Here is a 27,594-nt window from a genome sequence, read left to right as displayed (position 1 = left end):
TAGAAGTATTTTATGTTGAAGACTGCTCAACCTTGAATGATTATTAATATCCGAGCAACAGCTGAAGTACTAGATTAATTTCCCTGCTCTGAGCAGGAGGTTACACCAGGTGACAGCCTCAGGTCCCATTCACCCTGCATTACTTACAGTATAGCTGTAGCATAGCTAGAATAAAAACATTTAAACACTGATGGATCAGGCCAGAAAGAAAAGCAGGGACTTAAGCTCTGGTTTGTTTGGTTTCAGGGCAACTTTCTCTTTTATTACACTCTTACTTAATATTTTATAAAACTCTTAAGCCAAACGCAGAACTCAATTTATTTTACTCAAATTCACAAAGGATATTTACAGAACTGTGACTGGCTTCAACACTTTCTCAAAATATAACACTTCAGAGGCCATTCTGACAGAATGGCTTGCATCCTAATTAACACTTAAGTGCAAAGCAGGACAGAGCTATCCAGTTATGGAACAAAGGTTCCAGAAACCTTGGATCAGCTTACTGTCAAGGAGACTTGGCTCAGTAGTTAAGTTTTACAGTGACGTGGACAATTTTTACAGTAAGCCACAGCCTGCTTATTAGCTGTCATATCCTATTCCTGAAGCCTGTCCTTCTAAATCTTAAACAGTTTGAAGAAAAGTGAAATGCATGAAAAGCAAAAGGATTAGTCTCAGGTGGTGCAGACTGCACAGGACAATGGGAGGTAGCAGCTGAATGCCCAGGCTGCACCCAACCTCTGCTTTTGTTTTCAGTCTCTTAAGAAAATGGGGGAACATATCCAATGTCCACAGTGATCTTGGTATAAAGAGGATGCTTTGTCCTGGAAAGGAGCCTGAATTGTAATGAATTCATTCCATCAGCTTTCCATGTTTTCCTGGTGTTGTGTTGAGAAGTAGGCCTGAGGAAGGAAGAATACCTGCAGTTAGAAGAACGAAGGCGACGTTTCCAGCTGAAGCTGCAGAAGAAACAAAGAGGATTCTAGAGGGCTCAAGGTGGTAGCAGAAAAGCCCTGAGAAAACTCTTCCCACATGATACAGAATAAACAACAGATTACAATAAATTCACACTGAGTTTTCTGAACAAGGAAGACAATTTGGACTGGACCCTAATCAAACAGGGAGACCAGTGAGGTGGCAGCTACAGTCTGCCAAAGCCCAGGAAGCTGGCAGCTGCTTAGAGAGACCTGGGAGTGCAACACAGAGGCTTGCAGCAACGGTGTACATAGGCTGCTGTAGGTAGGTTTTTAGACAGGGTTGTTATGGAAACCTGAGTTTTGAGATGATAAAGGGAAATCTGCACTGTCCGTATTAGAAGCCTCCACCACGCTTGACCCAACACCCTCCTCCAGCTCTTCTCTATAAAACAGTGTTAGATAAAGTCTGTCATAGCACCTTTGACATGTCTTCAAGCGAGAATACTGCTTTTCACTATTTTAATGGCACAATGTAACTCCACACAGATTGAAGAGCAAGTTTTTATTATAGGGAAGTTGTAGCAAAGTGCCTCTTCAAAGTGAACTCTCCCTATTTACAAGACAGGCAGTATTTTTTCCTAAAGTTTTACTCCCTGAATTATTTGGTGCTTAAGTCTGACATGTGTTAGCTTCCTAGCTAGAATGTATCTTCACAACAGGAAAAAAAGGTAGGAAACAAGGAGAAACCCTTCACATGCAAAGACAGGAGAGGAGTGATTCAGTTGAAACTGACTGGGAGCTGCTTTTAAATAGCCTCCCTAAAGCAAAAGAAGCAGCAGTGACATGAGGTATATTTACTGCCTGTTCTGGGGAAGATGACAGTAATACTCTGCCTGCTACAAGGCAAAGAGTAGCCCCCAACCCAAACAGTTACCTTCTCCAAGGTTCTTGCATCTTTGTGTCTTCCTCGTAGTTCATCACTTTGTAGCGTCCAAGGTGAGGTGATGTCCGGACTATTTTCATTCCTGCTAACTGAATCCTTTAAAACAACATATAAAAATATTTGCTTAGGCATAAAGATGCTGTTTCTAGACTTATAGTCAGAGATGATTTTCAGTGTTAATGCAATAAAAACAAAATGCAGAAGCAGCACATGATCTTCTCTAGCAGGGTCGAGGCCAAGCTTGGGCTAGAAAGCTCTCAGCTGCAGTGCACTTCCACAGGGTACAAGAGGATTATGACAAGCAGGGAATGAGCAAAAACATACAGAGCATTTAAGAGCAATTTCTATGAATTTGACAAAATCATTATTCCACTTCCTTCTCAGAGCAAAGCTTTTGCTGCCTAGAGGTCCTTTTTGTCCTAAACAAAAAAAAAAAAAAAAGACCTCAAACTTGCAGTTTCTGAAAGGAAGCCAGTCCTAAGTTTCAAAACCAGATTAAGACACTCTGTTCTTTGAGAAGTGCCATTCATTCAGATGGCCTGATTATACTGGTTCATAAAAGATTAGTGATAAGTACAGTCACCAGATAAACAAATGTGAGCAAATGTGAGCTCAGCTGTGGGACAGTTAGATAAGACATGAGTGTACTGAAGGCTCAGAATTCTAGAACAGAGCTCCTAAAAACAGCATTTTGGGTGACTCTCAAGCAACCCACAACCCACTGCTGATGGCACCTATGTTAGTTTGCCAATAAGAAGTGCCTTTAATAGTGCAATGGCTACCAAACCTCTGTTATCACAGGACAGCCCTTACACAAAGAAGATTTCTCTGAATGTAAGAATGAATGTTTGCTCAGTTGAGGTTATCTAACTGGCATGTTTTGAGCATTTGACTGCGTTCCATCGAGATCAGATATAGCAGGAATGTTATAAAGCTGAAAGAGGCCACAGAACTGAAAGTATTTGCTAGTTTAGAGCCATCAGAGTATTATAACACTTTACTGACAGTGTTATAATACTGTTATTTCAGATCGAGTTTTAGATGGTTTGTTGTTTTCTGAACATAAGCTTATGGCACATTCAATCATAAAGAGACAAGCAAGAACACTAAACTAGATTTGCTGTTACAGTTTTTGCATTGCAAAATTAAACTGTCAGATGGTGCAGTTATTCCATTAATTTACTGTTAAGAAAAACCCAACAGACTTTCTTGTAGTTGATAATGTAAACACACAAGTGGTTCCATTTCGAATACTGTTTTCCTCTAAGAGAAGGTAGATCCTGGTGTTTGCTACACCTAATACAGTTCTGCAGTCTGCCAAATGTAAGTAGCAGCCAGCAGTTTTTTTGCCACTAGCTCTGCTTTAATAAGCAGCATCCCAGAAAAAAAAATTTTACACAGGACTTTTTGAAATTGGACATTGCAATGTCAAAAAAGTCATTAATTTTGTTGCTACATGGTAAGAAATGCTTAAGCACCTCCTAAAATCCAAATACCAGGTGGCCATTTAAGAACAGCAGCTCATTTCTAACTTAGGCAGGTTGAGACTTCAAAATGTGAATAAATCATTAACAGGCACTGTCCACGGCCTACAAGTATCTCTGGGCCAAAACACTGCTAATCATTAATATAAGTTTTCTCTGAAAACATATGATCTAATTCCCTTCAAGAAAGGGCTATTTTGGGAGCTACATAATCCACTTGTCTTCCAGGAGTCTCTTCAAGGAAGTGCACTCCTATGCACAGCAGGCATGATTCTTTATCCCTCATACCAAAAACCACATTAGATGCCTAAGTGGTCCTAAGAACAGCTGAATAGACCCAATACTGTAGAGTTTGATGTAAAGATCTATTTTCCTGGCATTCCATTCCTTTCATAAATGCAGAAACATACAACCTTTTAGTTGGTTTCATCTGAAAGGCAAAGGAAGAATTCTACGTTAGAAAATCTGACTTTCGATTTCCAGACAAATAACTGCTTTGAAAAACCTCACGTAACTTGTTGCACTGTGCAAGACAAAAAAAAAAAAAGTCTTCTATGGTCAGTTTAGTTTTATAAACTCCCCATGGGCCTGCCTGTGCTGGATGATAAAGGTGCTCAGTGCAACTGCAAAGCTGAATAAAGAAGCTGCAGCCATGATTCTGTACTTGAGGAATTCGCATGAGGCAGAGTACCTGGAACTAAACTCATCTCGCTCCTATAGCATGCTGCTGCCATGGCAACCCAAGTACAAGAAAGACAATCAACTCTTGCTGTCACTGACTCACAGTAGTACACAGGCTTCTCTATCACCCAGCACTGCAGACAAAAGATAGAATTCCTTGTGTTTCTTAATGCCCAGTACTGGTGATTAGGTAATACTTGGAGCAACCTAAATGCACTTGACTTAAATTCCCAACTGTCTGAGAATTAGTAAGTACCTTCTTATTTGTCAAGCTTGCAGATTCCTTCCCTCTGTTGGGGCTGTCCATGTCAAAGGAGGCACTTGTCAACTCCTAGTGTTTATAACCCCTTGGACTAAAGGCACAAGGATGTGAAGTAACATTCTGCTCTCCAGAGCCAAGAAAGCTTTGTTTTCCCAGCACACAGTGATTGGATTCATAGCTTCTGAGCAGCTTCTGATATTAACCATTCCCAATGCCAACAGCATTTTGGATTATAATGATACTGCAAGCACATTAAGGAACAATGTGTCTTGGTTCCTTTCTTCGGGTAATGCTACACTTCATTAGCCAGCCTGGTGCTATTTTAAGCCTGTCCTGTGCATTAGTACCTTGTAGCAATGTCGTCATTTTCACCACCATCACCCCAGTATGTGTTTGGAAACCCGTTCATCTTCATGTAATGATCTGGAGTCAGAGCAGATACGCCCCCAAAAAAGGTCTTGTAAGGCAGACTAAAAGAAAAAAAAAAAAAAAAGCATCAATATTGAAGCCTAATACATTTAACACATCTAACAATGTGATCCAAGTCATACATATGTTTTACAGACACTGTCATCACAATGCTAAAACCCAAAGCAGTAAACCCAGTGTAATTCCCATCGTTCCCCACATTGTCCCCTGCCATCTTCCCCCACAGTAGACCAAAGTAAAGCTGGTTTCAAATTTCACGTCTTGGGTCAGTTTAAAATACCTGCATCCTATCACATCATCTTCCATATGATCCAGTATTTCCCACCCTTATACTTTCATTCTTGAAGGAAAGTCAAACTGAAACCTGCCAGTTACTTACCAAGCTGAGCTAACAGTGTAACAGGGAACTACAGGCAAAGGAATTGTTCAAGATTGCATGCTCAGGTCAAGAATATCCTTTTCTAGGGAAGTCACTACTGCAAAACTAACACACAGAAAACTTCCTAAAAGTTCTGTCTTTTACTGTTCCCATCCCTACTTTCTAAGCAGAAAGTGAACCAAGTAGAATGCATAAACAGAAAGCAAATGTACACTTACATGTACTGAAACTTATCCATGGCACTTGCCATATGCTTGGGATAGTATTCATCACAAATGTAGAGGTTATAGTCATTCTCAGGTACGAGGTCAACATCATGCAGGACAAGGCAGTCCCAGTCTTCATCCTTCATGGCTTCCCGGACACCAACATTAAGTAACTTTGCTCGGTTAAATGAACCAGTCCCCACCTGGAAAAGAAAACCTGCATTTCTTCACCAAAACAACAAAGATGGTAACGCAATTAAAAATTTGTGTTAGTAAAAAAGCCTTATTCAGTTGAATTACACAGTAACGAATCAATACTGGCTGCAAATTCCATGTTCCCAACTCTGAAGATTTCACCCACCCTCTTCAAACATTCTCAACAATTGTCAGCTTTGCTGTGTCAGGGGCTATACACTGTTGGCACCTGAATAAGGCTGATCTTTCAAGAGATCCATAAGCCAATCCTCAGGGGTACATCTGCACATCAACATGTTTGCCCTGACCACTGTTTATTAAAGCTTACAAATGAGAAAAAAAAGATCTTGGTCAAAGAAAAAAGCTTCTTCTCCCTCCCAATAAACTATCAGTTTTAATTCATGAATCCAAAACTTGCTCTCTCACCACCAATCTTTTGCAACACCAGTGCACCTCAGCTACAAAAAGCTGTTTGCCCTGCATAGGCTGCCCCTCAGCAGGGTCAAGCCAGATGTTTGTATTTGATACAGACTGAAAATATCCAACTTCACTTTAGCATTTAGTCTTAAGATTTTGCTCAGTAGCCACACTGACAAGCTACAGACAAACCAAATTCAACTCTCAAATGGATGAAAATAAAAGGTATCACTTAAATGACAACTTATCCCTCTAGAAGAAAATCTCCAACAGAACCAATCAATGGTGGAATGATGATCTTGACAAGTGTTATGATATTTCAGTCATTAGCAGCCATGGAGATGGGACAATATGTAACTGATCTCTTCTCAGCCCATGCATAAAACAGTATTTCCATACTAGAAGAGCCATATTTCATAGAATCATAGAATGGCCTGGCTTGGAAGGGACCTTAAAGATGATCTAGGTCCAAACCCCCTGCCATGGGCAGGGGCACCTTTCACTAGACCAGGTAGCTCAGAGCTCCATCCAACCTGGTCTTGAACACTTCCAAGGATGGGGCATCCACAACTTCTCTGGGCAACCTGTTCCACTGCCTCACCATCCTCACAGTAAAGAATTTTTTTCTCCTATCTAATCTAAACCTATTCTCTCTCAGTTTAAAGCCATTCCTCCTTGTCCTGTCACTATATGCTCTTGTAAAAGGTCTCTCTCAATCTTTTTTGTAGACTCCCTTTAGGTACTGGAAGACCACAACCAGGTCACCCCTAGGCTGTCTCTTTTCCAGGCTGAACAATCTCAATTCTCTTAGCCTTTCCTCACAGGAGAGGTGCTCCAGCCCTCTAATCACGCTGGTGGCCCTCCTCTGGACTTGCTCCAGCAGCTCCTTCCTGTGTTGGGACCCCAGATCTGGATGCAGCACTCCAGGTGGGGTCTCACCAGAGCAGAATAGAGGGGCAGAATCACCTCCCTCAACCTGCTGGCCACGCTGCTTTTGGTGCAGGCCAGGACACATTTGGCTTTCAGGGTTGCAAGTTCACATTGCTGGGTCATGTCCACTCTCTCATCCAACAGCATCCCCAAGTCCCTCTTGGCAGGGCTGCTCTCAATCTGTTCACCCCCAGTCTGTATTGATACTGATGGTTCCCCCAACCCAGGTGTATTTCAAGTTCAGAACTAACCCATAACTGGGAAGCTCAGCTGCACCACCAGGTACATTTGATTTAGATTTACCTGCTGAATCAAGTAGATAGTGTAACTGAGCTGCTGGCGCTGCAAGAAAGGATGAATGTAGTAGAGAAGATGGTGGAGGTACTTCTCCTGGTTCCTGTAGGCCACAAGGATGGCAGACTTGTAGCGGGCGAAGCAGTGAGGTGGCCTGTAGTGGCCACCAGACTGAACGAAAGGATTTTTTTTGATGATCATCCTTTCACTAGGGAGCATCCTGAAGGTGATGGTTAATGGACCAACTGTAAGGAGAGACAGAAAAGAGAAACAAAAAAGAGTAAGATCAGTGATGTTTCTCAACCCTCATTCAGACCTACCAGATGAGCTACATATGTCCACTACTTCGGACACCAGCCCTACCACAGAGCAGGTAACAGTGCCCACACAGCTGTGCCTACGGGAGGAATTTCACCACTGCCTGCTGGTCACCTCCCCAGGGCTCCACAGCAAGGGGTGCCGGGCTCAGTAGCAGGATGGCACACTCCCTGCCAGGCATCCTGAGTCCTGGCACAGCCAGCAGGTCTCACTGGGCTCCTGCACAGCTTGCTCTTCCCTGGTATTGGCTCCCTCCTACAGTCTCGCGTTGCTTGGATGAGATCCTTGAATAATGTATTCACTGTAAGAATAGAGTTGAAGATTAATCAAGATGAACAGACACATCTGCTTTTGCTACCCATCTAGAAAATTTCTCTAAGCCTCTTTCAGAAGAGATTTGAGGACAAAGACATCCAAATGGATATTCAGCAGGTCCAGGGGAGAAACAGTTTAAAGCCTGGATGAATACAAGTACTTCAGGAAATGTTAGCTTTATCTTAAAAAATGTTTCAAGTTCAATTTGATGTTATAATCACATGCCACAAGAGCTGTATTTGCTATATTATTTCATTTTATACACTGTGATAAGTAGGCAGTACTTCAAAACGTTGGGAGAAGCAGATGACAGAAATGAGAAGGAAGAAAGGTGTTACATTTTCAGGAACAGGCACAAGGTAGCACAAGAAACTACATATCACTGTTCCTCTACTCAGCACCTCAATTTTAAATACAAAACATGCTGAATATGTTCAGCAGTTTCTACCTAATTAAAAACAATAATTTGCATTTTTACATGAATTCTTCCATTCTTTAGGTGGAAAAAGCTTGAAAAGTCACAAGTGAAAAAAAGAATCAATTACCATTTTAACACAAATCTCACTGTATGATATAAATAAACAAATTCTACAATTATTAAAATGCCTGTCATCCTGGGTACTGAGAAAAGTTCCCAGAAGTAGCAGAAGAGTTACATTTATATACAAATCAGTGTGTCTTAATGATTTCCTACAACTGTCAACTTCTAAGAAAATAAAGCACAAATGCAGAGCAAGATTAAAATCTAATACTTTAAAGAACTAGGGAAAAACTTTCACCCAAATCATAATTACAAGCTGACAATTTCAAGTGACATTTCTATTCAACAATTCTCTGCAGACCATGCTACCAAAGGCAAAATATTTTTTTCACCAGAAGTCTGTAAGGCAAGTTTGTTGTTGTTTTTTTTTTAAATAGCTCTAAACAAGATTTTTTTTTCCTTCCAAGCTCATATTTAATGCTACAGCTGACTTATTCCACGTCTTGTAAGTCAGACTCCGTCTCAAACCACTGAAGTAAATTATTCTCTCTAAAAACTTCTGAAAATGAAGCCTCAGAGAGGGCAAATATTTCGGCCTGGTGCTTAGTAGCTTTCATTTGAGCAGGAAGAGGTATAGGTGTATCTTAAGACTAATTAAGATGGTCCAGAAACTACTTCTTCCAGGCCATCCTTCATTCAAGTCTCTGCTACAATTCTACTGAAAAACATAAAAATTGAGCCTGTGCTCACCCACATCCTGTTTAACTGACACAGAAGGAAGCAACATCCTCCACTGGTTTTGTGTGTTTGGGGTTTGGTTTTGGTTTTGTTTGTTTGTTTTGGGGTTTGGTGTCCATTCAGAACTGGGAAATGTTTTGCTACTACGTGGAAGTTGTTATACATCACATTTCTGATGGGCAAAGGAACATACAAATGGCATTTCCTGAAGGTCAGCTCTTAGCAGCCACTGATCTCATTCCTCATGCTGTCAAAAAGGTCTAGCAACTGTGAATCCCACTTCATGGTTTTTGTTGGTTGGTTTCTATTTGCTTTTAAAAAGAAAACCTGAATTTTGCTTGTCGGCAAGATCGTGCAACAGCTGACTCTTAAGTATCACTTTTCAGTCCTTCCTCAAGCACCTAAAGTGAAGGGGAATTTGATTTTGACTGCATTACCCTCAGCAGGAAACTGGAGTACATTGCTGTATATTTGTACCTGAAACAGAAGGGTAGTTCTTCAGAGAATCATACTGTGGGCCCATGAATCTAGGTCACATTTACAGTTAAGATTTTATGATGTTGTCACCTACTTCTATGCATAGAGTTTCCTTTTCTGCCTTTAAGACCCTCACGTTTCAGTCCAACAATGTTTTTAACTTGTAGTTTATATTGCCTTTTAGATCTGTGGACTCCCTGATTATCAGATCTTTTAAATAAAGCACCATTAACCATGCATTTTATGACAACTGGAGCTTGATAAAGAAATGTTATATTCAGGGATTTCAAATATAAATCACAGCTCCAAGGAAAATATAAGAAAGGGAATTAATCCCTTCTACAAAGGCAGGATTATGCTTTCTATAAAGCAATTAGGACTCTTTGTATTGCAGAGTAAGATTCTGCAGCGATAATCCTTAAATTAAAAAAAAAAAAAATCTAAATTTGAGTGTTAAAGGGTATGAGTAAGATAACATGCAATAGTTTCACTCCTGTTCTCTCCTTCCATACCCAAGCATACCATTCAGGAGGGTAGTATCTGCATTTTCCAGTTTTTTCAAGATGTCATTTCTCCCATGCTGCCTGGCTCCACACCTCAAACAGCTCAGCTCAGAAAGTGAAACTAGTATACGTTAAGGAGAAAAGAAATTAGTGTGACTTATATTTCCAAAATCTCTGGCTGCCCTACACTCCTTGGCTACAAGCTAAATTCTGGCTCTCATGTATCCTTTCTGCCCAACTAACAAAAGGCTAATGCATCTGAATCCAATTAAATCCCAAATGTGAACAGAGCAGTTGCAGGCTGGACCAAAGAGGGAAAAATAAAACCGCTAAAGCACAGCTTTTAGAAAGGAGGAAAAACCCATCTTAGACATACCAGAAAGCACAGGACCTTAATTCAGGCAAGGTACAGAGCCAAGACCCTGAACTGTCCAAGCAATTTCTCCATAGCCTGGTTCCTAAGCTCTTTCTATGCCTGTACCATCACACAGAGGGTGTTTAATATGAAATTCAGTGTGTACAGCTCACGATTCCCTGTCTGCACTGTTGTGCCAGTAACAACACACTCCCTGTTTACTTTACTTTCTAGGCAACACATTTGTCTGTCGGGGATCTCTTGATTTTGATCAGATCCATCCCACCTTAAGAAAGTAACTACTTGACTTCCAAACTCCTTGCTACACATTTAGAGTTTGCAGCTCTAATTACCAAGCTCAACCAGAACAAGCAGAACTTACACAAGCTAAGGAAATGTGAAAGGTAGCATGGATGAATGCTGCACTGAGATAATGCAGCACCACACACACGACATTAACAGAGTCATATTTGTGTAATTCTAACACTGCTTGAAGGAAAAAAAAACAGCAGACCAACGGCTTTAATTTAAGCATAGGTTTTTGATGACAGAATACAAGGCTGCCTCAGTGGTAACTGAAAATAAATCTCAGCATTACCACCTTTTTATTTTTCCTTAAATCCGAGAGAAGAAACTCTGGTAGCATTAGAAAACGTAGCAGGAGCTACTTATTACCACAACAGATGGTCACGCTCATGAAAAGGTTATGACAGATGGGAGTGAAAGGCAGTAACTGCTGTAAGAAGGGCTTGGAAAAAAATCCTTCCATAGCCGGAGCGAGTTATAAACAGCAGAGTTACAGACAGAACTTTCAACTATTAAAGTTCTCAAGGGTCAAACCAACTTGTTCAGCACATCCCATGCATGAAGTAAGGTACCTCTTTAAACCAAAATAAAAATAATAAAAAAAGGCCAATTCTTCTAAGCATCAAACTTCTTCCTGGTAAGAGGACAAGACGGACCAAAACACGACATCTTGCATGCAATGTGAGAAAGTCAGATTTTGAATTTAAATGCTACTTTGTTATGTTTAAAGAAGTAGAACTCTAGCATACAAACACTTCACTTTTTCCAAAAACAGAGGAGGAGGAAACAGGCAACCAGTTATTTGTGTAGAAACTTTAAACTTAGAGGGAACTCAAGTAATTGATTAATGATATTAATGAAGACACAATACCTTGTGCAATGCTTTTCAAGTTGTGATGACAAAAGGTCCAATGTCTAGACTTTAACCAGATGTTAAAAAAGGACCACTAGTCAGCAAGAGTCTAGTTCCTCTAAGGCAGAGATGATTAGCAACTATACTTGAATTCTTATTTCACAGCCCTGGAAGAACCAAAATGCTGTAGATTGAGGAGGCAGGAAAAAGAAAGATGAGCTGCAAGCTGATTTACATTCAAACAGTTATCAAAATGATCTACCATATACATATAAATGGAGAAAGTGCTGCACTTCATAAAAGCCCTGATGCAGAAACCATTTAAGCCATTTGGCATCCTTCCAGTTACTTTAACACGCTTTGGAGTGGGCACAGTGACTTATTACCAGCTCTGACTTGGAGACTGGAGTCCTCGAGAATTGATTCAAAATCTCATTTAACAGAGTTTATGAAATAAATATTAAAAGGCCTCTGATACAACACTTCCAAGAGAGATCAGTCTCATGAGAGATGATAACAACCATTCAAGATGTATATAAAGTATTTATATATCTATTCATATGTGCCCATTACATACAAAACAAAGGGCAAACTACCTTGCAAAGTAGCATGTTTCTCAGGTAAAAACAAAGCAAAACACCCAGAAGACGCTGGCATACAGAGATACCAGAAGGAATAATTTACTTCCTATATTTAAAGGGAAATATCACCAAGTAAAAGTTAAGCTGAAGCAGAGCGCTCATTTTTCTTAAGCTGAATCTGTGTCAGTGCTCCAAATTCCTTGTGTTTCACCACAAAAATGGTTCATATGCTCCACTCAAAATTTTTCATGCAGCAAAGCCTCCACAATTACCCTGCCCCATTTGCCTCTTACTTTTTTTCTCCCAGCCAACTGACTGTTTCTGACTAACATTATGTTTTCATTTTAGCTCTGCAGTACCACATGCAGGCCAATCCCCTGTTCCCAGCACTCTCAGGGATGGGCAGAAGAAGTCTTAAAAGGACTTCATAGCTCTAGGAGCACAGATTAGTGTAATTTTACCCTGCATCTGCCTCCTCCGTATCTGTCACTACTCCCGCTCATCTGATGGTTTGCAGAGAGGCTGCACAGAATTGCATCTAGTTTTGTTTGGTGTTATTTTTTTTTGAGACCAAAGCTGTCTCATTTGACTCTAGGACAGTGGATTCTCATCAGTAGTGGAGACAAATAGGGTGCAGTCCCGTTTCTGCTGTGATTTTTCAAATAAAACAATTCAGTCTGAAACAAGGTCTTGTAGCTTCCCAGAAGAACTGATGGTCTGAGTGCACTAAGACCATTAAAGCTGGCACCTGTGCAGAAAGGATCTGTGCTATCAGGATTTCAGGATTTACTTAGTAGAGCTGTGTCCTAGGGAAACGCTGAAACATATACCCCAAAGTTATCATACATGTTCATCATACATACTACATGTGTTTCATTTACCTACAAACAACAGAGGAAGGAAGAAAACTTCTCAAAAGAGCAGGCATCGTTACAAAGATGGCAGTGTAAAAAGGCCCATCCAAAGGGTCCTAGCAGAGTTCTCTAACACAAGTAAGCAACTTGACACAAGAGCACTGGCTTCCCACAAAACTTCCACGTGAACCAAGATCAGACATTTGCTCTTAATGGGTTCCATCTGTGGTGATCAGCTGTCCTAGAACAGCAAGGTAACTACTAAGCAGAGGTCCAAGGCTAGTTATACACAGCATTTAGATATGCAGAAAACCCCTGCAGGTCAGAAAAGCCAGGCAAGAGTAATGTGCTACACAGTACTCTAAGAAATTGGTGGCCCCAAACCAGCTGTTAAGTGCATGCTGACAGAATCACTATTTCCTGACATGCATCACCACTTTAATATCACTACACTTGCTGTACAGGTTTGACTTTGTATTTCCTTAAAAATTCTCAACTGTTTTAATAGCGCAACAGCTGGATAAATGCTGCCTTTAGGATCAGCTCTAAATGCAGTTCTAGTGTAAATCCAAACTAATCTGTGACCAGACTTTTAAGTATAAAGGAGAAGTTCCTAAGTCTAAAGGGTGTGTAACGATCACAGGCCAATAAGTTCACCATGAAGACCAAGGTGCCAAGCTATATCCTCATGCAAATGATATTTAAATTCAACTTAATCAATTTATATTGAACTACGGGCTTGATATAAGGTTGAGACAAAGAACACAGAAATTATGGTGAGTCAGAGGTCAATATTATGCAGCTGCCGAATTGTTGGCACATTTTATTCAGGGCTGCCAAGAAAAAAAATTATTACTAACTTGATATTATCACCCCGCACTGTTTTCACTCTTGCTCTATAATCTCAACATCTATGTAGCCAAGCCCTTAATACTGACCTAAAGTTTATAGGTCAGTAAAATACTTCTCCTCGCATAACCAAAAAAACCCAAGTTAGTTAACGGGAGAAAATTCTGTCAGTGTAAGTATTACGCGGGTTTCAAAGTGGAAAAGTCTGAAGCTGGTACAACTTACGCCTGCGAAGCGTCGGAGGTTACCGTGAGCACCCTGTGTTTGTACCTACCAAGGAGCGGTGACCGAGCCGAGCAGTACGGCATCGCGTCCTCACGGGGAGCCCGGGTGAACAAGCTGAGGTTTGTGTACACATCGTGGGGCTTCGAGTAATCCACAACCTGAGGCGAGTCTAAAAACCCGCGAAACACATTCGAAGGTCCACCTCGGTAGAGGATGAGGATAAATATCGCTTGGAAGACGCACACAAACAGCAGAAAACAATGATTTTCCACGCGGGAGAGGGACATAGCTTTTAGCCCATGCTCCGGGATCTGGCCGGTGAGGAGCTGATCTGCCTTCCACGAGCCGCCGTCCCACGCTCTGGGCTACATCGCTGTGCAGACCTTCTCCTCCTCCTCCTCCTGTTCCTCCTCCTCCAACTTTCTGAGGCGGCAGCGTGCTCTCCTAGCGCGGCTTCGTCAGGACGCCGAGAGCCAAACCTCCCGTTCCGGCTGCGAGCTGTGCCAGGCGGGCAGGTAGAGGGTCCAGAGTGTCCAAGGCCACCCCGAGCAGAGCCCCGGGAACAGCGGCACGGATTCGCTGTGGCACTGGCACAGGCTCAGCGTCCGCCTACCCCCGCCCGCCCCGCGGCCAGACTACAGCTCCCAGCATGCCGAGCCGGGGCGGGCTCGGAGCGGGCCGTGCTGCCGCGCGGCATCCTGGGAGATGTAGTCCGGCCCCCCACAGTGCCCGCCGACTGGGCTGCGCAGCGTGCCGTCTCCTCGGTCAACACCCGGCTGCTGTTCCCACTTTAAATGGGTCAGAGAGAGGTGAACAAAAATTTAGACATCGGAATGGACTGCCCAGGGAGGTCATGAAGTCACTGTCCCTGGAGGTGTTTAAGGAATGAACAGCTGTGGCACTTAGTGCCATGATCTACTTGGTATGGTGGTGCTTGATGTGACTTGATGATCTCAGAGGTTTTTTCCAACTTAATTGATTCTGTGATTCTGTGAAATGGGTACACCTCTGCCTCCACCTGAAGGAACCACAGCATCCCAGCCCCACTGTGGCCTCGCTGTCCCTAAGAATTTTGGCTTTTACACATCCTCTCTTCACTGGCTGATTTTGTAAAGAGATGGGGCTTCTTATAAGATTGTGCTGTCAGTCATCTACCTGATCTTGTGTGCCCGTTTTCACTTAAATGTGGCAGAAGAAAAGACATCTTACAGATATTAAATTCCTACAAGGCTCCAAAGAAGAGCCAGGGGTTGGGTTTGCACTGGGGAGAGAGTTAAAAGGAAATCTGTGCCTGTTAGAGGGGGCAGCACCCTGAGCTCAGCATCCCGCTCCAAGGTATAGCCACTGGCCAGGCAGCTAGCCCCTGTGTGCAATCCCAGATCAGGCACAGCACTGAGCACCAGGACAGGCTGCCCAGATAGGCTGTGAGTCTCCTTCTCTGGAGATATTCCAAAGCCGCTTGGACACAATCCTGACTAACATGCTCCAGGGTATTCTGCTTGAGCAGGGAGCTTGGACCAGATGATCTCCAGTGATCCCTTCCAACCTTACCCATTCTGTGATTCTGTGAAGCATGTGCTGCTGTTTGTCCTCCAAACAGGGTGGCATAGGAAAAAGATGGGGGGAGAGGCTGACAGTACTTTTATGAAGAGCTGGGAGCACTCTTCCTTCAGACTTGGTCTAAGATATAGGGGATACGTCTACAGGAAACAACCTCAGTCATTCTGCTGCACAGAACAACTCATTATTCAATTTAAGTGGATTGCTTAAGGCCTGGATGCAAATTGTCATCATTTCACATTTAATTTAAACTTAATTGGTTTTTAAAATAAAAAATATACTTAACATTTCTTTTCCCTGGGCAAAGTCTTTCTTTGCTGAAACCCACCCAGTGCTGCTGCTGCAAATCTTGCTTTTCTTGCACACTGCTGTGAGTCTCTACTGTTTGTATTCTCCCTGTGCCATTCCCTCCATGATCACGGCGAACCCACCCTGCTTGTCTTCCCTTCCATAAAACAAAGCAACACTTGCTGTTCCATGGTAGCTCCAGTGAGTACAATGCCATGGACAGGAAAAAATTAATCTCTGTGTCAGCTATGAAACAAACAAAGGAACTAAGATTTTCGTGGTATGACCTGGAGTTGCAGACAGCAATTGTTTTAGGGTCTAGTACTTGGTTGCGATCCTTCCTTGGGTCACAGTAGGAAATCACAACGTAGGAGCAACTTAGACAAAGCGTATCTGCCTCCATCTGTTCTGGAGAAGGGAGAAGCTGGACCCATTAGAACTGTCCCGCACCAGTGGCTCTGCTAACTTCCTCGCAGTCAGGGCTTAGTTTTAAAAATTGTCACCCTGTGCCAGTTTCTGGTCAGAAAAATCAGGTCAGATGGAAAGGCAGAAGTCTACCCCAAGCTGTATTTTTACCTGTGTGTATATATGCTCTCAAGGCTGGAAAATTAACATAGAGCTTGCCAGATCAACTGTTTGCAGAGGAGCCAAACAGTCCGTGTTTCAGTGCGGGCTGAGAGAGCTGACTGTCCAGGAATGTCTCCCTTGGGAGCCTTCCAAAACCAAATGCAGTTCATCTCTTTCCCCTTCAATCATCAGCACCAAAATGGGTAGATCATAAATCCACCAAGACCTGTTTTCTCACAAGAGAGTGAACAAGTCAGGTCTGGAGAGCAAAGTACAGATCAGAACTTCATGGTGCCAGCAGGTCTGAGCCTTTCCAAGGTCACAATGCTTCTGTTTTAAACAGAGCTATGGAAAGCTAGGGTGTGTTTTGAATTAAAAGTGAATTATATTGCTTAAATGCAAAAAAAAAATAATGAAATGGTCTCCACCGAAGCGTGGAAGGGAGGTGATGGGCATTTTAGCAACCTCTGCATAGCGATTTACTGAGGGCAGCGATGGAGGGAAACAATGTGAGACTGGATCTGTGAGAAACAGGCACTGGGCTGTCTTCACAGTCAAAAGTCTGCCTTTCTCATTTTCACATGTCTGCCTGAGAAATTAAATTGAATGCATACAAAAAAAAAGACAAACACCATCTTCAACAGAGCTTGAAATTAAGTTTGTGCGAGAGCCTCTGAATTGTCCCAGGGGAGGGGGCTTTCCCTCCCTCCGAGTGCAGTTTTACCTCCAATCAGCCCCAAATGTGATGAGAGACTGAGAGAAGTACTTTGCCATTTAATAAGATTCATTCTTGCTTGCTCTTTTTCTCTCCACCTCTCTTCCATGCCCTGTCTCCTGGGGCCTGCATTAGATCCCCGCAGCAAAGTGACTTTGGGGAGCTTTGCCTTGAAAATTCAGGGCCCGACGAGGGGAGGAACAGTTGGTGTAACAGAGCAATGCCAGAGCAGATGCTCCTATGGTGTTGGTCAATGTGCCATATCCACCGCCCTCCCAGTCCCCAGGGTTTCCACAAAAGGAAGAGGAAGGTAGAATTAGTTGTTGTACAAGCATTGCAGAAACTTTCAGCCACTATAGCCAATCAGAGCTACCCCTCTTTTTTGGGAGTGACTGTTTTCTAATGGAGTAGATGTTTCAGGTTCTTTGGCCACAGAAGTTCTTTCTCAGCTTTTTGCAGGATCTTGGGTTGTAAACTTCACATTGTACTTTAAGCAGCATCTTTGTGAATGTGATTTTTTTTATTACACAGATACAAATTTGGCTTGTGCTAAATTTTCAGCAAGGCTTCCTCAGAAAAGTCTTAAAACTTCTTCCACTTTTCTGGGAGGTGAGTGCCCTGCCCTGATGGTGTTAAAAAACCCAGATAACTGATGTCATTTACCTTGGCCCAAAGCCCAAGCAAACCAGTGAGAGCATTAGAAACAGGACCTGGATCTGCTAGCTTCTTTCAGGATTCTGGATTAGTCAACAGTGACTTCCTGTCAAATAGATGTTTCACTGAGAGAGCTTGTCTTCCCCTCTCCTTTATGATGGAGAACTGACAGCCTGCCCAACATTTTGACCACTGCTCACTCACTTCTGAGTCATGGTCAGCACCTTTGCAGAACAATCTCAGTAGGGATTGTCACCATGTCCAAAATGACAGCTAGAGATGCCATAAGACTATAGATTTCAGGTTACATTCTCCTGTCTCCTTTCTTCTGTATCTCCATAATGCAGGCATCAGTCTCAGGGACCTGAAATGTTTTTGCTTGATTTTCTCTTGTAACATTTTGGTCAGATGAAGACTGAAATGAGGAGCCTTGAAATGAAATAACTAAAATGGATACATTCTCCATTGCAGAGTCCGCTGTGTTTTCCTGGAAAAGGAGTAAGCACGTATGCTGCAGACAAGACAACGGTGCAATATCATACTATTCACATTGTATTTAATAATGCTCTAGTACCATTCAATATAAATAAATAACCATTTAAAAAGTGCTTTCTTGACATTCTCTTTCTTTCATCACTAGTATTTTCTGCAACAGGAAAGGTTAGTAATATACATTGGTTGGTGAATTGGATGAATCTCAGAGAACATGAATATCAGGTACTAATATGCTAGTAAAAACCAGGCACTGGGATGCCTTCTCTTGTTTAAATACTTCAGGCTTGATCTGCAGCTTCCCTCCTTACTGCGTTCACTTGCCCTGAAGCCTGTAACTCTTGACAGCTGCCTCTCTCCTGGGCTCTCCCACCCATCTCTGCTAACAAACAGGCATCTTAGCTTGTGGTGCCTGTTATTCACCTACCCTTAGCTGATACACCTTGGCCAGCAGCAGTCCTTGCTGTCCTTAGGCTGCTCTACAGGGAAGAGCATTTGTGCTGAACAGGTCTAAATGTCTGCTAGCCTGAAATATCAGCTGCGTACATTCACACTGTCCATACAAGGTCTTGGTTCTGCACAATTTAGTGACAGAACTTCTTGATTCACAGAAAGTCTGCTCCCCAGGGCCAGGCCAGGGCAAGAATGGAGATGGTAGGGCTGGTCTTGAGAGCTGAATCTGACCGACACTGAACTGACAGTGTAGTACATACAGGAATAGTAATTTTGCTTTCTTCTGGGGGTGTAGAAACAAAAACTCACTAAAAACATGTGTGTGGTGGTATGTGTTGCAAAGAGAAGAGATCCTTGGTATAGACTCTCACTGTCAGTGTCAAAAGCCTATTGTAGTGCCTGTGTGAGATTAAAGGCCTGAGAACTAATTACCATTCCTCCTCCTGTTCATACGGACAGAAACCCTGCCCATCTCAGAGGAGAAAATGGAGGATCATAAATCAACTGCTTTATTCCCTCACTCTCGCTCATTCATTGAAATCACAAAGAAGGGGACCTAATCTTGGTTTAATACTGGGTAGAAGCTTTGAACCCTGGTGGCAGAATGGGTTGGCAAAGCCCACTGAAGTGTAAGCCCTGTTACCTTCTGAAGAGGACAGGACAGAAAGCTCTGAGAAATGCGGAGTGAAAAGCATTTTGTGGTTGCTGGGCTTCCTTCATGCTATCCAGTGATAGTATGACAGATCCTTGCTCTGTAAGGACCTTCCTAGGGACCAGACACTGTTTTTTCAGCCCATTCAGTATTTCTTCATACTGAGACAGCTGAGAGGGTGGCCTCATACTGCTGGGTGTCTTCATCCATACAGACCCTGGCCTAAGCCTCACTGAACACAGTCCCCATTTCTCTAATTTTTGCCTATTCTTTGATTTCTCCTGTCTCCCTCTCTGAAGGGAGGCATCTCATCCCCTTTGCCCCCTCCTGTAGCTTAGCCCCCTCCTAGCGGGATGCATGACGGCTCATTCTCCACTGAGGGAATATGGACCAACTCCCTCTCTCAGATACTCTTCAAAGAGCCCCCTTCATGGAGGCTTCCCAAAATCCCATGGGGACTATCTGCTGAGTGAGGCACTCCTTTGCTCATGTTTTTACCTCACAGTGATTGCTGGGGAGCCAGAAACTTGATGCCACCCACGTCTCTTGCATAAAGGAACTATAATTTCCTTCACTGTACTCCCCTCCTTGCTGTGCTTCTGATTATTTTGCCAGTTTAAGACACCATTTTAAAGAAACCCCAGGGAGCACAAAACATATGACATTCATCGGTGAACACCAAGCTCTACTGTTTTGAGGCAAGTGGGTAATATTCTTTCTTTGTGAATATGTCAGGTGATCTAAGCTAAAAATCAAAACTAAACAAGGAATAGGCAGAGAAGAATTCTAGTATAAATAAATCAACAAATAAATAAGTTTTCTGCTAGCCCAGAATTTCTTGGGTGAGGGATGATTCAGTTGCTTATAACTTTCCCCCAGCTGTGAAATCCTTGATGTATTTTGAATGCCTAAAGCCTTGTTTCTCACGGCCTGAGTGAAGAAGGTTTTCAAGATATGCTCAAAGGGGTTTCTGGGTCATTCAAGGAATCTTCCTGGAAAAGTCACAGCAACGCCACTCCCCACGCACACACATGGTACCAACACTTGTGCTTTTAATCCAGTGCATCCTTCCTTCGGTCCTCATTTGCACCTCCTGCTTTGTGGGCTGCCTTCCACCTGGCTGTCTTCCTGTTCTATTGAGGGAAAGGGAAACCCTTCCACATGACACTGACTCCTCTTTCTTCACAGCACCACATACTCCTTTCAAAGTTCAATTGGAAAACCTTGTCACATTTGCTATTTCAATTGTCATGTATGTGCTCAAGATAGGTTTTCCAGTGATGTCGCCCCATTCCTTGATGTTCTCACAGCAGATGAGTGCAGGCTGAAGGTTCCTCTTCTCTGAGCACTTCTCACCCGCCTCCACTTCAGAGAGTTGTCTTCCTCTCTGGAGGTCTAGGAAGGAAGTCCGTGTACAAGATTTGAGACTACTGGAGCCCCTGATGGTGCTGCAGCAGGCTTCCAGGCCTTGAACATGTTCAAGTCCATCCATCTTTGCCCTTGCTTTCTGGTCCCTGCAGCAAGACATGGAGGCATGGCCTTTGAGGTACAGTACCTGCCAGGTCTCCCCAAGCAGGAGAGGAACTTTATCCAGAGGGCTCTGTGCCTGGGGATCTGGGACGGCATTTTCCAAAACAACCTTAAGTGGGAACAGTTCAAGATCCCAGTTGACAGGTAGGCACCAGATCACTTCTGAACTCCCAAACCCCAAATGAGGGGCTTCATCACAGCTTCCTCTCCAACACTGAAGGTTGATCCATGTAAGTATCTGAATTCATCCCTCAGAGGGGGAGTCTCTCAGGCTAGCTTTGCTTTAAAGCTGGTCTGGGAGCATACCAGCCTCAGGCCAACAGGTCCACATTTGTGCTTTAGTGACAACTCCTGCCCTTGAACCACAGAAGCTCAGGTTTTACATGGCAAGAGAGACCTTTGGAGGCACCTGCACCCATCCCAGATGTCAGCCCCTATGCTGGCACAGCTGAGAATGAAGATCATATCTAATAAATTTTAACGAATGGTTAGAAGTACAGGACCCATGGGGGAAGGGAAGCACTCCTCTCCAGGGTGGGGAGGATCGCAGGGCATCACATAATCTCTGTCCCTGCTTATTACCACCTTTTTGGGCAGTTGGAGCTGATCAGAATGGTGACATTTGGGGGTGTTTATCATCCTCCAGCAGTGGAGCAGAGCGCTGGGCAGAACAGGCAGGGTGCACAGCTGCTCTGGTTGCTGACAAACTTCAGAAATGATCACAGCCAGCTGCCTCTGTCAAAAAAAAACACAAGGTGAGGTAAAGAAGGAGATAGAGGTGTTAATACAACATACAGTATAACAGGGCTACCCCATGGCTGAGGCAAACACCTGGCAGGCATCAGCAAATAGGTTCCTCAGCCACACTGTGCACAGCTTTGGGCTGGGATATGGCTGAAGAGCTGCTCATTCTATTTGCACTACAGAGTCCTAGCCAGAAGATTTTATTTACGGATTAGATAAAGTTTTTGATGGATTTTTTTTTTGTCTGCCCTTAAAAATCATTATTTTAACTTCTTTGATAATTTTTTTAAAGAAAGAGCAGGAGGATGAGATCTGAGGATCCCTGTTCAGTCTGTCTGGGAGCTCTGAAATGCAGATGAACTTTCTCTGTTTCTGAATTTCACAAGGCACCAGGAGCCTGTGTTAACCTAAGCACACTCTTCTCTCTCAGATGCCTGTAAATGAATGTTAGCAATAAGACTAGGTAGTTTTTATAATACCAGCCTTGAGTGATACTTTTCAGGACTTTAACAAAGAAAAAAAGGAAGTGAAATTAATTTCTATCTTCCCAGAAGCCAAAGCCTGTGTTTCGAAGGTGTTTCAGTAGAGTCGGCAGGGATCTATGCTGTGATAGCTTTTGGTTACTCTGTGGCAAACAGCCGTACAAGTGGCCCAACTAGAGATTATGAGAGATTGCCAAATCCTGCATCAAGCAATGTCTACCTAGTTAACATCTGCAGGCTTTGAAGGGAAAGAAGGCTCTGGGAGGTCTGGGATTTAACTGGCTCAATCTGATCCTCAACAAGGACTAATTGCCGGGAAGGAAAGACGGAAACATTCTCCCTATTGTGTCTAAGAACAGAATATCCCCAGGGAAGCAATTTGTTTTTCCCTCAGCCCTGGCTTATCTAGATCATGTCTGTCAAAGTTCTGAAGTTTAACTGCCTTGATAGTAAGGACCTTCAAAACACCATAGCCATCAGCAAAGATCTCAATTTAAAACTTTAAGAGAGGGAATCTAACAATTTTGCTTGACTACCCAGTCAAGCAATTTACCTTGCAGGTGTCTCCTGGAGTGGATGCCTCCTGCCCACTTCGCAGGTCAGAGTAGCTGCCCCACATGGCAGACAGTGGTGCAGAAGGTATTGTGGTCAAATTCACTGCTAGTGCAATTGAAAAACTCCTTCAAAATCTACAGGGATGACCCAGTCAACAATCTGCTTGAAAGCATTGGAGAGGATGGCTTAGATAAGGATGCAAGTCCTGCTGGTGAACATCTGGCAGCGTCTTTATCTCTCAGACTGTTTGCTTTCCTTTCCCACAACAAATGACTTGTGGGGAGCCATTCCTATGAGAATCCATAGCTTCTGTGTGGCATTTCTCATGGAGGATGGCTGAGTGTTTGGCCTGGGAGAGATGCTGAGGACAAAAGTGCTGATACATAAATGGCACATTTATGGAAACATCGCATCTGCACCCTGGATCTGTAGTGGAACAGTCAGCTCCTCCTCTGGCAATTAGGCAAGGAGGGTCTAATCTATCTGAGATTTTATAAACCTGCTCATCCTTTACAAGGCAAGTGGTAATTCTAGACCAGTTAATTGGATTCTGAGTGCTTGTAAGCTGAGTTTGGGCAATCTTACCTTCAGCCTACTGCAGACTCAGAATGGGAGAGTATGCAAAATGAGCCTGTTGCTGCTAGTGGATCTCACAAAAGCAGTGGTGAAAAGCAGAGCTGCTGCCTAAGCGCAGGTGTCTTGCATCATTTATGGGTTGCTAAGATATCTGAGATATTAATAAAAGGTTGGCAGATACAGTACAGAGTTTGTGCCCTACAGGAGGGCCAGGTAGGCTACCCCAGGGTTCCTATGGTGGCACCAGGTGTCTGTGTTTAAGCAACTGACGTGTGTCCCTTCCATCTGCTGCTGGGTGTACAGGCACTGGGATTGCTTTGCACTCTTTGCACAGCTGTCACTCAGAGATGATGAGACAATGTGGAAATACTGTATGCAGCTACTCGTGATGCACACAGGAGATCAGTGCAGAAGTTGAAATACTTGTGCCTGTCTGTATAAAAGCTGCCAGTTTTATTTCCACTGGTAGAGCTGAGCTGAGGTGTATATTGGGGTCAGAACTGAAAGCAGCCCTAGAATATCTTCCTAAGTAGGACTAAATCATTCAGCATCCTGTATCCTGACACAGATATGAATCATTTCAAAAAGAGCCAGGTACTCCCAAGATGGGATACATTTATTCTTTTGAATCTTTTGGGATAGGAATCTGTCAGGGGCAGACATGGGGATGAGAGGGCGTGGCATCTGGCAGAGGAGGTCATAGCTCCTCTGAAGCCTGTTCTTCATCAAGCTCTTCCTAAGAACATATCAATGATCTCTGATACATTCCTGCCCTCACCACTGTTGGTTGCCATAATCCCCCATCCTTCTGCTGATCCTGGCTCTGCGAGCTGGAAAGGCACTTCCTAGCGCCTTCACTATTTCTCCTCAGCAGCAGATGTATTCCTAGCTCTCATAACGTTGGTACCAAACCCCTCAAACTGAGAGTCTGTGTAGGTTGTTCTTTGCCAGTTCCTGTTCTGTGGTGGTCTAAGTATTCCATCAGCCTTTCCCTGCTGCACCCACACCACAGCTGTTCACGCAGGATAAAAACTGAAGGTGGATGCATGAAGCACTGCAGAGGTGGCAGGGCTGCTGGGACAAAAGGTTGCTGCAGGAGTGTGGTTTCCTTCCATACACTGTAAGACAACTCTCACACTAAAAAGAGTTCGGAGCTGGTAGAAAGAGTGGAGCAAGGAATTTGTCTTGTCTTTAACACTGAGTAAAGCTGAAGGACTCTGCTGCCACTTTTCTCTCTGTCTGTAAGCTGGCAAAGCTTCCACATGATCTGCAAGGAGTCTTGAATGAGTAAGAAACTTCTTGTGCAAAGGGTTGCATGGTTAATTACTGGGACAGTCATATATGCAGGTTTTGAGGAAATAGCATAAATAAGGAGATGTGTACACATTTTTTGCCCTGTTAAAAACAATAAAGACAAAGGTACTCACACCCTGGAGCTGGCTCTTTGCTTACACTTCTACTCTGGGGTCTGTAAATCCACGCTTGCCTTCATTAACCAGAGTGGGCCTCTCAGTTCTCGTGTGCCAGACCAGCACCTAGAAGGAAATACAAGGAGTTCGAGGGTTCTGGATGCCATGGAAACAATGAGAGTACCCCATCCATTGGGTGGGATATTCAGAAACCTGGGGTTCACAGCTGTTTGAAGCATGTGATTCAAAGGGGTTGATCCTGGGAGACGCTTCACAGGTGCATGAAAGAGTGACAAGGAGGAGGAATCATTCTGGATCAAAACCCCAGACTCAAATCTCTGCCAATCCTCCTGGATTTTGGAGAAACAGTCTGGGCACAAATTGTACATCTGAGGTTCTTTATTAGCACAGAATGCATAACACCGCTTCTCAGCTCTCTCTGAGCTTCACATCTGTGAAGAATTTGGCAGGCTTTGTCCATCTGTCCCAGCACCATTTGGCACCAACATGTGCCAGCACAGGGCAGGTACAGTGGAAGGTGGAGGAGCAGGGCAGGAGGCTGTAAAAGCAGCCAGGACACAGCAAGGAGATTGTATCTTCAAGGTTTTTTGTCCTACTCACCTTTGTGCAGTTGGCTGCTTTGGGCTCCAGCCCATCCATAGTCACTAAATCCTTCAGGAGACTGGTTTCCTGGTAGCCTCCTTTAACTCCCTCCAGCTTGAAACTGGCGTGAGGCTTCTCCAAAATCAGCTTGATGCTGATAGCAAATCCAGCCATGTCAATAGCAAAGGGACGATTAGGGTCAAAGACGGTTTTCCAGCCCACCACCTTCCCTGCTGGGCTCACTTTTGGGGATTCATATCGCAGCCCCCCAACGAAAGCCACCGGCCAGACGGACACCCTCCTTGTGTAGCGCATCTGTGTGCCAGAGAGAAACAGTGCTGTGAGAATTCAACCCCACAGTGTTTGTCCCAACCCATTAGTGTGCCATTCTCTGCTTTCACTGGCACCCGTCCTCTCCTGTTGACTTCCCATTCAATCACATTGCTCTAGGCAGCACATCGCTCTAGGCAGCACTAGTGCTACTGCTTGAAGAGCTACAGCTTCCAAAGCCACAAGACTGTTTTTTAGCGCATTATCCTCTGAACACCTGCTTCACTGCTTCTCTGTGCCCATGTTCAGTCCCTCAGAAGAATGAAAACCTTCGGTTTTCTGATCTCATTTGAACTTTTTTCCTTTCTTTTGGTAGAATTTTATCATTTTTGTAAATGCCACGTGCAAATTCTACCAGGCTTCTAGCTCTGTATTATCAACGCTACTCACTCCAGTTTCATCCTCATGGAAGTAATCTCCCCCCATGATTGATCCATCTTTGTCCTCATCTATTACAATTTCTCCCCCCATCCCCACCTTGTTTTTTCATCCATGGCTACTGCCTGAAAGAGTGTGGTTTTATTGAAATTGTCAGAAAGGATCTGGAAAGAAGTAAGAAAGGATGAGCTTAACAGAGATCTAAAAAATTCTGAGAACTGGAAATATGTTCTGATACATAATTCTGCACTTCAAGTGGCTTAGTACAGTTTGGCTTTAATTGGTGACAAGGGAGTTTACCGGATTTTTGCAAGTTTACAATAGACTTGGCATCTCACAAAAGCCAGGTTTCCAGCTGAAGTCTGGGCAAGCTTCTGTGATCCCAGAGGCACAGCCCTGTTGTGGTGGCTGCAACTGAAGTACTGAAGGGCAGCCAAGGAGTAAAGGCAGACTAGAAATTCAGACAACTTTCCTGCCATCCCCTACCCATCACACCCCTACAACAGTGCAGACTTATGCTTTGCCAGAAGTATGTCTTTGGTGCTTATTTAAATAAGCACCACAGGTCAGCTGTCCCTGTGGTGAAGTATAAATTCTGAGGTATATATCCTCTGGTCCCCTGAAAAAGGGACTCTAGCTGGTGCAACGGTGTGTGAGTGACTATTCACATCTGCAGCCCGTACCATGGCAGATGTGCTCTTTGCTCTTTAAGCCCTTTGAAGCGTGGTTCCTGGGTTTGCATAACTGTAGGTTTGCATCTACCCTATACCTAGCTGGCATTATGTGCAGAGTGGGTGAGGTGGGCTCCAGGCAGCATACCAGAGCCCTCGTCTCCCAGCTGATGATAAAAGTCCATGTGGTAGATCTCCCTCAGAGGTCTTTGCAAGTGCAACTGGACTTAAGAGGCTCTGCAGCTATATCCTGCTTTTCTACCCCATGTAATTTTATGTCTCTTACCTCTTCAAAGAGTTCCAGGCTGTAGGTATTATCATCATCAGCAAAATACACCACCCCTTCTGGTGGTGCAGTGTTGCTGAAGCTGTCCCTCAGCCAGTGCAGCCCCAGGTTCCTCTGTAGTGTCCCTCTTGGCGTGTGGGATGGGATCCAAGACATACCCAGCTTCAGGCTCTTGGGCGTCTCCACATTGAGGTGGGTGAAGTTGAGCCCAGCCTTCTCCAGCAGGTTGGATACCAGGTTGGTCCTCCGTGGCGAATCCTCCACCACCACCCAGTGCAGGTTCTGTACATGTAGGAAGGTGTTGGCCAGACGGGTCAGCTCAGCTTTTTGCACCGGTCGGGTGTAGGTGGGGGTAATAACAAAGATGGTTGGCAGGGTGTCTGACCACGGGGGAGGCCTGGAGTACACATAATTCTGGATGATTTTAGGGGTAGCCCCTATGCTTTGCTGCTGCCGAGTGCATGATGGGAAACCTTCTTCTCTCAGTGCAGACGTACCATTGAGGAGAGATTTAGAGGTCACGTTCTCATCTGTCTCTTCTGGGGCGAAGGAAGGAAGGAAGGAACAGGAAGAAGAAGAAAAAGAAGGAGAAAAGAATAAGAAGATGTTAGAGGACTAACTACTGCCGGGCTGCTTCCTCTCCAGGGAGGAGGCTGGGAC

General features: G+C 43.8%; 2 protein-coding genes across 4 annotated transcripts in view; both read right to left on the bottom strand.

The window, feature by feature from the left end:
- Positions 1–235: 235 nt before the first annotated feature.
- Positions 236–14,616, bottom strand: LOC113952040 (beta-1,4-galactosyltransferase 3-like). Its single transcript, XM_027653715.1, has 6 exons — positions 14,039–14,616; positions 7,144–7,379; positions 5,311–5,501; positions 4,632–4,754; positions 1,849–1,953; positions 236–899 (listed from the first exon to the last, which is right to left on the bottom strand). The coding sequence occupies exons 1-6, from the start codon at positions 14,274–14,276 to the stop codon at positions 758–760; spliced, it is 1,035 nt and encodes a 344-aa protein (XP_027509516.1). The 5' UTR covers positions 14,277–14,616; the 3' UTR covers positions 236–757.
- Positions 14,617–18,312: 3,696 nt separating this feature from the next.
- LOC113952041 (galactosylgalactosylxylosylprotein 3-beta-glucuronosyltransferase 1-like) overlaps positions 18,313–27,594 on the bottom strand; it is a 29,411-nt gene continuing 20,129 nt past the window's right edge. For 2 of the 3 annotated variants that reach the window (XM_027653716.1, XM_027653718.1), the window contains exons 3-6: positions 26,935–27,473; positions 25,288–25,584; positions 24,685–24,792; positions 18,313–21,635 (exon numbers count right to left, since the gene is read on the bottom strand). In XM_027653716.1, coding sequence (XP_027509517.1) covers positions 24,706–24,792; positions 25,288–25,584; positions 26,935–27,473 — 923 coding nt within the window. In that variant the 3' untranslated portion in view covers positions 18,313–21,635; positions 24,685–24,705. The remainder of the gene's footprint in view (positions 21,636–24,684; positions 24,793–25,287; positions 25,585–26,934; positions 27,474–27,594) is intronic. The other variant, XM_027653719.1, reaches the window with a different exon arrangement.

The sequence above is a fragment of the Corapipo altera genome, unplaced genomic scaffold (genome assembly GCF_003945725.1).
Source record: "Corapipo altera isolate COAL_440 unplaced genomic scaffold, ASM394572v1 61, whole genome shotgun sequence".
NCBI lineage: Eukaryota > Metazoa > Chordata > Aves > Passeriformes > Pipridae > Corapipo > Corapipo altera.
This window is presented reverse-complemented; position numbering and strand designations above follow the sequence as displayed.